We start from the raw sequence: 10,470 nt of genomic DNA on the forward strand, positions 1-10,470 counted from the left end.
AATGAATTCCACAGCTCATTGTGCACAACAATGTCCTTCTGAAGTGCATTTAGACGTTACCATGTATGGAAACCAGGGCATTCCATCAGCTGTAGATGTCTTCGAAATGGGGAGACCCCAAAGATAAACTTTCCAATTATTGACCTTGCTTCCACTGTGCCTTGTTTTTCCACAAACCATTCAGGTAGAAAATGGACCATTGAGAATGGGGCAAGGTTCCCTCCGGTTGGGTTTTGTGTAATAATTGTGCTAGTGGAGGCCCTGTAATTGGATTGTAAGCCCAAATCGATACAGGCATAAACCCTGGGCAAATGCATTCCCTTGTTCCTTACACAGTGGGAGTTGTGGGGATCCTCACACCTCAGCATCCTTACCAAAGAAAACGCCCAGCACAGTCTTGTTCTTCTCGGACGGAAGTCCTGATGATCCATTTGATATTATGTTGCTGATGAGCCTTGCGTTTGGGACGTCCGGCTCCCTCAAAGCCTGGTAAACTCCATCAGCATATCTGGCAGGCAGCAGGCGCATAAAAGGAGATCCTGCAGATAAAACATGTAGCTTCAGATAGCGATCACGGGAAGGGCATTTTGACTAAACAGGCACTGTAATAATTCCATCCGGGCACAATCTGTTCCCCTCAAAAAAGCCAGATACAACAGAAGACGCTTCAGCGAATAGCCCATCGCCAATAAACTCCCATTGCAATAGGGACAGTCAGCCAATTGTCTACCTGGCGCCACATGAGACTGAAAACAAAGCAGCAACTCCAAATTCACATTCCGTTCTTTCGATAGCAGATTTGTAGATGGTTTAAGGCATGCAGTTGTGCAAATGCGAGTGAGGGGAGATGGTGACGTGGTGGTATTGTCGCTATACCAGTAATCTGGACGCCCGGACCGATAATTTAAATTCAATCCATAAAATCTGGAATTGAAAAGCTAGGTTTGGGATTTTGCTCTGGAGTCGGATGCATAGGGTCGGGAGAATTCACAACTCTTGAACAAGTGCCCCGCGACTATGGATTTTTGTTCCAGGGTTTGGGCTTGATGGCAGTCGGGCCCTGCCCCCCACCCCCAGCCCACCACCCACCCCCAGCCCACCACCCACCCCCAGGCACAGTTTGTAGGCAGCCACAGGTACAGAGTGTGCCATGCGAAAGGCCAGCATCATTGCTCTGCCACTCTGGCCTAGCTGTGTCCCAGCCCTCCCCCACACATGCCTTCTCAACCCACATACTCCCCATGTCAACACATGCCACCTCATGGCCCCCCCCCCCCACCCCCGTGGCCCTTCCTACCACTAGATGTCACTCCACCCAGCACTCTTCCCCCCCCCCCATGACACTCTATAACACCATGCCAACTCATGCCCCCCCCCCCCCCCACTCACCACCATTCCCTCTATAATTCCATGCCAACGCACCAAGTATCCACCATGGGCAGTGAGGCCCAATGCCAGGATTAAATACAATACTTAAGGCCAAGAATTTGCTTTGCGGGGTTCCCATCCTGCCAACCAAAGAGTGGGCAGAGATCACGATCCCGGCTCTGGGTCACTGTCTGTGTGGAGTTTGCACATTCTCCCCGTGTCTGCGTGGGTTTCGCCCCCACAACCCGAAAGGTGTGCAGGTTAGGTGGATTGGCCACGCTAAATTGCCCCTTCATTGGAAAATGAATTGGGTACTCTAAATTTATTTTTTTTAAAAAGGAGTGTGATAGAATATTCTCCACTTGCCTGGTTGAGTGTAGCTCCAACAACACTCAAGAATCTCAACACCATCTAGGGCGAAGCAGCTCGCTTGATTGGCACCCCATTCACCACTGTAAACATTCACCCCATCCACTACCTAAGCACTGTGGCAGCAGTGTATCCATCTATAAAATGCACTGCAGGAACTCACCAAGTCTCTTCCACTGCACCTTCGATACCCACGACCTCGACCATCTAGAAGGACAAGGGCAGCAAATACATGGGAACACCACCACCTGGAAGTTCCGCTCCAAATCACTCACCATCCTGACTTCGGAATATATCATTGTTCCCTCACTGTCACTGATTGAAAATCCTGGAACACATCCCCGTGTACAATCTCCCACCCCCCTGCATTGTGGGTCTACCTAGACTGCAGCAGTTCAAGAAGGTGGTTCACCACTATCTTCTCACAGGCAATTAGAGATGAGAAATATATGTTGGCCTGGCCAGTGAAGCCTATAACCCATGAGCAAATAACATAAAACATCCTGTGATTGCACAGGCACCCCACTGTGATAACAATAAGTTGTGAAATCAGTCAGGCAGCACTAATCCTGCAATGGTAACCTCCAGCTTGTGACAGATTCTCAACTAACAGTTGTAGCATCATGAAGCAAGATTTTAGAATGGGACTTATAGTAAGACAGTCTACATTGGGTCGTGCTTACTAATGAAAGCTAATAATATATCCCTTTGAAGATCAAATTCAAGGTGTGCTGATTACATATTGAATGTCACTGATAATAACGGCCAACCTGAGTGTTTTAAACTATTTAAAATTGTAAAGATGCAGCCACAATTACATTTTTTGGTTGTGAATTGGAACTAAGGATTAGTTTGAGAGATTGCTTGTTACCTGCTGCTCCTCGATTATGAAAGGCAAGATTGTTATACCATCCATCATATCTCTGTGTCTCCCAGTTGATATTATTCTGAGTGGCTTGGGGTGAAAAGGTACTCAATTAATTGAGGGAAAGACCTTGGATTAATAATTTAAATCAAGCGCACAGCACATGAAAAGATAAAACATTGACAAATGAAATCTACCCATTGTGATCTGATTAATAAGGAAATCCAAATATACATGTGAAAAAATGATATATAATTCATTGAATTTAATGTGATTGTTCGCACATTAAAATGTTAAATATATTTGCAACACAGTTAATACTTGGGTGAAGATTGTCGGATTATGGGGAAGGAGCAGGGAGAGTGAGGAGAGAGGATTCCGAGAATCTGAGAGGATGTTTCTCCTTGTGGGAGAGTCTAGGACCAGAGGGCATCATCTCAGAGTAAGTGATGGCCCATTTATGACAGAGATGAAGAGGAATTTCTTCACCCAGAGGGTAGCGAATCTGTGGAACTCCTTACCGCAGAGGGCTGTGGAGGCTAGGCCATAGAATCGTAGAATCCCTAAAGTGCAGAAAGTGGCTATTCAGCTCCTCGAGTCTGCACTAACCCTCCGAAAGAGCATCCTGCCGAGGCTCACTCCCTCGCCCTATCCACCTAACCCTCATCATCGATCATGGCCAATCCACCTAACCTGCATGTCTTTGGGCCCTATGGGGACATTTAAGCAGGTTCAAGGCTGGGTTAGGCTGATTTTTAATCAGTAAGGGAATCAAAGGTGATGGGGAAAAGTCAGGAAGGCTAAGTTGAGGATGATCAAATCATATCAGTCATGATCGCACTCAATGGTGGAGCAGATTCAATGGGCCGAATGGCCTACTTCTGTTCCTGGTCTTACGGTAACTGGATAGCTCCACAAGCAGCACGGTAGCACAGTGGTTAGCACTGTTGCTTCACAGCGCCACGGACCCATGTTCGACTCCCGCTTGTCTGCGCGGAGTCTGCATGTTCTCCCCGGTGTCTGCGTGGGTTTCCTCCGGGCGCTCTGTTTCTTCCCACAAGTCCCGAAAGACGTGCTTGTTGGGTGAATTGGACATTTTGAATTCTCCCTCTGTGTAGCCGAACAGGCGCCCGTTGTGTGGCGAATAGGGACTTTTCACAGTAACTTCATCGCAGTGTTAATGTGAGCCTACTTGTGACATTAGTAAAGATTATTATTATACAAAGGGCTAGCACAAGCCTTTTGGGCCGAATGGCCTCCTTTTGTACTGCACCATTGTATAAATCCACAATCTCGATTTCGAGGAAAGGGATTATTACTTACAGCTCAGTGTGAGTTGAGAGAGGTGAATGCAGCCAGTGATCAGCAGTGTGCAGAGATTCGTTGGTGCCATACCCGGACGGAGGCTTCCTCCACTTCTGACAGGGCACACCAGTCCCCTGATCTCGTTCAGCTCCGATTACAAAGTGCAGCAAGGTGTGAAAGCAAATCTGGTGAGGAAACTAGAAAAGCACATTGAATAAAAGGGTAGCGACAGAGATTTTGACATGTCCCTGTGCCACTGCCTGGCTACTCATTTGCACCCGTTGAATAATCCCATTGGGAGTTAATCGCTGCAGGTATCGATTTGAAGTTAGTTTCCACTAGGTAATGGATTTGTCCATACCAATGGCTCCTCCCTCCCATCACAACCTGATATCCTTCATGAGATAGAGTCACAGATTGGGGGGGGGGGGGGGGGGGGGGGACACACTCTCCAAGGCCATAAACAACGAATAAATTGAATTTAAAATTACATTCTGAAATGAAAATCGCTTATTGTCACGAGTAGGCTACAATGAAGTTACTGTGAAAAGCCCCTAGTCGCCACATTCCGGCGCCTGTCCGGGGAGGCTGGTACGGGAATCGAACCGTGCTGCTGGCCTGCTTTAAAACCCAGCGATTTAGCCCAGTGAGCTAAACCAGCCCCTGGTTAAATTGCAAATGAGTTAAAATTAGATTTTGGAAGTTGAAAGATTGAGAATACGTTTTCAATTGGGAATGAGGGCGAGAATTATCACCGGCTTCACGCACTCGATTGGGAGGGTGGTTTGGCTGGAAGGACTGGCTGGTTTTAAGGTGCATATGAAACTTTGTCAGGGATCGGAACACTTTAAAGTAGCTGCAGTCAACTTTCAAGGTTAGTCCTTTGCAACCAGGGCTGTACTGTGAATATCGCTGGGACAATCCCTGTCAACTATCCCAACAATGCCACCAGCCAGCACGGTAGCACAGTGGTTAGCTGCTCCGGTTTCCTCCCACAAGCCCCAAAAGACGTGTTTTTGAGGTGAATTGGACATTCTGAATTCTCCCTCTGTGTACCTGAACAGGCGCCGAAGTGTGGCGACTAGGGGATTTTCACAGCAACTTCATTGCAGTGTTAATGTGAGCCTACTTGTGACAATAACGATTATATAGAGTAGAGAGGTACCGGTACGCGCGCACACACACACACACACAATCCCTCTTCACCGAGGGCGGAATGGGAGAGGGAGGGAGATGGAGTCGTGGGAGGGGGTTTGAGGGTGGGAAGGGGAGGGGAGAATTGAAGGAGGGATGGGGATAGGGGGTTGAGGGAGGGAAGGTCGAGGAGTTTGAGGAAGGGAAAGGGAGAGGGATTGAGGGGGGAAGGGGGATTGAGGGAGGAAAAGGGAGGGGATTGAGGGAGGAATAGGGAGAGGGGTTTGAGGGAGGGAAGGGGCGAGGGGTTTGAGGAAGGAGGAGGAGGGGAATTGAGGGAGGGAAGGGGAGGGGTTTGAGGGAGGGAAGGGGAGGGGTTTGCGGGAGGGAAGGGGAGGGGTTTGAGGGAGGCAAGGGGAGGGGCTTGAGGGAGGGAAGGGGCGAGGGGTTTAGGAAGGGAGGAGGAGGGGAATTGAGGGAGCGAAGGGGAGGGGTTTGAGGGAGGGAAGGGGAGGGGATTGTGGGAGGGAAGATGAGGGGGAACGAGGGAGGGAAGGGGGAATGAGGGAGGGAAGGGGGGACAGGGAGGGAAGGGGGGAAAGAGGGAGGGAAGGGGGGAACGAGGGAGGGAAGGGGGAACGAGGGAGGGAAGGGGGACGAGGGAGGGAAGGGGGACGAGGGAGGGAAGGGGGGACGAGGGAGGGAAGGGGGGAACGAGGGAGGGAAGGGGGAACGAGGGAGGGAAGGGGGAAACGAGGGAGGGAAGGGGGGGAACGAGGGAGGGAAGGGGGGAACGAGGGAGGGAAGGGGGACGAGGGAGGGAAGGGGGAATGAGGGAATGAGGGAGGGCGGAATGAGGGAGGGAAGGAAGGGGGAATGAGGGAGGGAGGGGGGGAATGAGGGAGGGAGGAAGGGGGAATGAGGGGAGGGAGGGAAGGGGAATGAGGGAGGGAGGGGGGGATGAGGGCGGGAGGGAAGGGGGATTGAGGGAGGGGAGGGGAGGGAATGAGGGAGGGAGGGAAGGGGGAATGAGGGAGGAGGGAGGGAAGGGGGAATGAGGGAGGGAGGAAGGGGGATGAGGGGGAGGGAGGGAAGGGGGAAGAGGAGGGAAGGGGAATGAGGGAAGGGGGATAGGGAGGGAGGGAGGGGATGGAGGGAGGGAAGGGGGAATGAGGGAGGGAGGGAAGGGGGGAAGGGGGAGGGAGGAGGAAGGGGGAAGGGAATGAGGGAGGGAGGATGGAAGGGGATGGAGAGGAGGGGAAGGGAAATGAGGGAGGGAGGGAGGGAAGGGGAGGGAGGGAGGGAGAGGGGGAATGGGAGGGAGGGAGGGGGAAGGAGGGGGTGAAGGGGGAGGGAGATTGAGGGGGGAGGGAAGGGGGAATGAGGGAGGGAGGGAAGGGAGACTGAGGAGGGAGGGAGGCGAAGGGGGGGATTGAGGGAGGGGGAATGAGGGAGGGAGGGATGGGGATTGACGGAGGGAGGGAAGGGGGAATGAGGGAGGGAGGGAAGGGGGAATGAGGGAGGGAGGGAAGGGGGATTGAGGGAGGGAGGGAAGGGGATTGAGGGAGGGAGGGAAGGGGGATGAGGGAGGGAGGGAAAGGGGAATGAGGGAGGGAAGGGGGATTGAGGGAGGGAGGGAAGGGGATTGAGGGAAGGTGGGAAGGGGGATTGAGGGAGGGAGGGAAGGGGGAATGAGGGAGGGAGGGAAGGGGGATTGAGGGAGGGAGGGAAGGGGGATTGAGGGGGGGAGGGAAGGGGGAATGAGGGAGGGAAGGGGGAATGAGGGAGGGAGGCAAGGGGGAATGAGGGAGGGAGGGAAGGGGGAATGAGGGAGGGAGGGAGGGAAGGGGGAATGAGGGAGGGAGGGAAGGGGGAATGAGGGAGGGAGGGAAGGGGGACTGAGGGAGGGAGGGAAGGGGGAATGAGGGAGGGAAGGGGGAATGGGGGAGGGAGGGAAGGGGGAATGAGGGAGGGAGGGAGGGAGGGAAGGGGAGGGAGAGAGGGAGGGAAGGGGGAATGAGGGAGGGAGGGAAGGGGGATTGAGGGAGGGAAGGAAGGGGGATTGAGGGAGGGAGGGAGGGAGGGAAGGGGAGGTAGGGAAGGGGGAATGAGGGAGGGAGGGAAGGGGGAATGAGGGAGGAAGGGAAGGGGGATTGAGGGAGGGAGGGATGGGGGATTGAGGGAGGGAGGGAAGGTGGATTGAGGGAGGGAGGGAAGGGGGATGAGGGAGGGAGGGAAGGGGGATTGAGGGAGGGAGGGAAGGGGAATGAGGGAGGGAGGGAAATTGGAATGAGGGAGGGAGGGAAAGGGGAATGAGGGAGGGAGGGGAGGGAGGGAAGGGGGAATGAGGGAGGGAGGAAGGGGGATTGAGGGAGGGAGGGAAGGGGGATTGAGGGAAGGGGGATTGAGGGAGGGAGGGAAGGAGGATTGAGAGAGGGAGGGAAGGGGATTGAGGGAGGGAGGGAAGGGGGAATTGAGGGAGGGAGGGAAGGGGGATTGAGGGAGGGAGGGAAGGGGGATTGAGGGAGGGAGGGAAGGGGGATTGAGGGAGGGAGGGAAGGGGGATTGAGGGAGGGAGGGAAGGGATTGAGGGAGGGAGAGAAGGGGGATTGAGGGAGGGATGGAAGGGTGATTGAGGGTGGGAGGGAAGGGGGATTGAGGGAGGGAGGGAAGGGGGATTGAGGGAGGCAGGGAAGGGGTTTGAGGGAGGGAGGGAAGGGGGATTGAGGGAGGTGAGGGGGAGGGAAGCAGGGGAATGGGGACAGGAAGCGAATGGGAGAGAAGTGATGGAAGGAGGGAAGACGAGGGGGAGTGAGGGAGGGAAGAGGAAGAAGATTGAGGGAGTGGAGTGGGGGAATGGAGGGGTGGGGAGTGGAGGAATGGAGGGGTGGGGAGTGGGGGAATGGAGGGGTGGGGAGTGGGGGAATGGAGGGGTGGGGAGTGGGGGAATGGAGGGATGGGGAGTGGGGGAATGGAGGGGTTGAGGGTGGGAAGAGGGATGGTGGGAAGAGGGAGGGGGTTGAGGGGGGGTTGAGGGAGGGGGGGTGTGGTGGGTTGAGGGCTCGGGGAGGAGGGGAACCTCAGAGGTAGGGAGCCTGCCCTGTTGAAATGGAATCAGGGAAAGTGCTTTGTGCAACCCGAGCTACAAAACCGCAAAGGAAAGTGACTCACTTCTGTCCACAGAAACAAATAAAAAAGGTAACTTTCTTGTCTCAAACTAATCGCCTCGAATATGAACCGGATCAGTTCCATGAGTTTCCAGTAATTTCACTGAAAGGGTCTTTGTGTCAGAAATTGACAACTGGCTTCAAAATATGAAACTTGGCGCTGGCCAATTATTGAATTGCACCTTGGAAAATAAATGCAGAGTGAACTCTGATGGTGATGTCAGGTCGGTCCCGGACGCAATGAGCTGCTCTATAACCCAGCAGCGGATCATCGAGGCTGCGATTGGCCATGAAGGTGCATTTCGCTGCTGCCCAGGTATTTCACACCGTGTCCCTCCGGGCAGACTGGGGAGCTGTGTGTTACTGTCACCTAGCAACCGGCTCACCCCCCCCCCCCCCCCCCCCCCTCCAAACACACACACACACACACACACAAAATAGACATTTCTAAGACCAGGTTTAAAGTTGGAAAGACACATTCCAAGGCAGAAGACCAATTGAAGAAGAAAATCAAACCTTTAATGATTGACTCTCTGAGCATCAAGGCTATTAAATGATTGCCCCATCCGACACAAATCCCACCGGGGTTCGGCTGGGAGCGCCCATTCTCCCGGCAGGAGAGATGTTGTAAAGTTAAGGATCAGCAAACGCAACTCCACAATGGCGAATACCTTTGCTCCTGGATTCGCTGTCTGCCCATCACTCTCTCGCTCTCCAATATTGGTGAGAGGTTTGACTTTTTCTTGTGTGTGTTGTGGTCTGTGCAAGAACCGAACCGTTCGACGCATAAGCTAGCCCCTGAGACAGAGAGATCCACATAGAGACAGAGAGGGAGACTGAGAGAGATACACACACGCGCACACACTCAGATGTAGAAAACGAGACAGAGAGATAGAGACAGAAACGCACAGAGGGGGACAGAGAGAAATATACAGAGAGGGAGACAAACAGAGGGGGAGAGCAAGAGAGAGAGAGGGAGATAAAGAGATATACAGAGAGGGAGACAAACAGAGGGGGAGAGCAAGAGAGAGAGAGAGCGAGAGAGATAACGAGATATACAGAGAGGGAGACCAAAATACAGAGGAAGAGAGACACAGAGAGAGAGACAGATAGAGAGATAAAGAGATATGCAGAGAGGGAGACAAAAATACAGAGGGAGAGAGCGAGAGACAGAGAGAGAGAGAAACAGAGAGAGAGAGAGAGAGAGCGAGACAGACAGAGAGAGAGAGAGAGATAAAGAGATACACAGAGAGGGAGACCAAAATACAGAGGGAGAGAGCGAGAGAGACACAGAGAGAGACACACAGAGAGAGAGAGACAGGGAGAGAGAGACAGAGAGATAAAGAGATACACAGAGAGGGAGATAAAAGTACAGAGGGAGAGATCGAGAGACACAGAGAGAGAGAGATAAAGAGTTATACAGAGAGGGAGACAGAAATACAGAGGGAGAGAGCCAGAGAGAGAGAAAAAGACAGGGAGAGAGAGAGAGACAGGTAAAGAGCTACACAGCGAGGGAGACAAAAATAGAGGGGGAGAGCGAGAGAGATAAATGAAATGAAAATCGCTTATTGTCACGAGTAGGCTTCAATGAAGTTACTGTGGAAAGCCCCGAGTCGCCACATTCCGACGCCTGTTCGGGGATAAAGTGGTATATACCGAGAGGGAGACAAAAATACAGAGAGCGAGAGAGACAGAGAGAGAGAGAGATAAAGAGATATATATAGAGAGAGAAAGATACAAAAAGACTGAGAGGGAGACAGCAAGAGAGAGTGAAAGACAGAGAGACACAAAGAGAGAGGGATATAAGGAGACAGAGACAGTCAGACAGAGGGAGGTGCAAACAGTGGGGGGTCAGAGAGAGAACGAGACGGACAGAGAGAAAGATGGGGGGGGGGGGGAGAGTAGCAGGATATCTCTTCTATCGCTGCCACCGGGAATAGACATTAGACTGAAACATCCAGGTCTCTGTGACAAATATAAATGATGCTCACAGGGCGAAACTTTGACACAGAACTATTTTGCAACGTTTTTTTTAAAAAAGATGATAAGAAACAGAACAAGCATTTGAGAAAAGACTGAAGAAATGGATTCACAAACTCACCTGCACGATGCGTGGCGTTAAACTCTAGATTAAACACAGCAGCATCAATTCACCCAGACTGGGCAGGTCAGCCGGGGAGGGGTCGAGGTTACGTAGGGAGGGAGGGTGTGGGCGAATTTGCATTGGTACCAGGAAGAAAATGATGCTTTTTTAAAAAAAAA

The 10,470-nt window shown here is 52.4% G+C and overlaps 1 protein-coding gene across 1 annotated transcript in view; it reads right to left on the reverse strand.

Annotated features, from left to right (window-relative positions):
• LOC119956869 (dual oxidase 2-like) overlaps positions 1-10,337 on the reverse strand; it is a 78,723-nt gene extending 68,386 nt beyond the window's left edge. Inside the window, 4 exon segments of the mRNA XM_038784401.1 lie at positions 375-539; positions 2,609-2,692; positions 3,926-4,104; positions 10,310-10,337. Of these exon segments, the coding sequence (XP_038640329.1) occupies positions 375-539; positions 2,609-2,692; positions 3,926-3,995 (319 nt within the window). The 5' untranslated portion in view covers positions 3,996-4,104; positions 10,310-10,337.
• Between the last annotated feature and the right edge of the window lie 133 nt (positions 10,338-10,470).

This window comes from Scyliorhinus canicula, chromosome 24 (assembly GCF_902713615.1).
Source record: "Scyliorhinus canicula chromosome 24, sScyCan1.1, whole genome shotgun sequence".
Taxonomy (NCBI): Eukaryota; Metazoa; Chordata; class Chondrichthyes; order Carcharhiniformes; family Scyliorhinidae; genus Scyliorhinus; species Scyliorhinus canicula.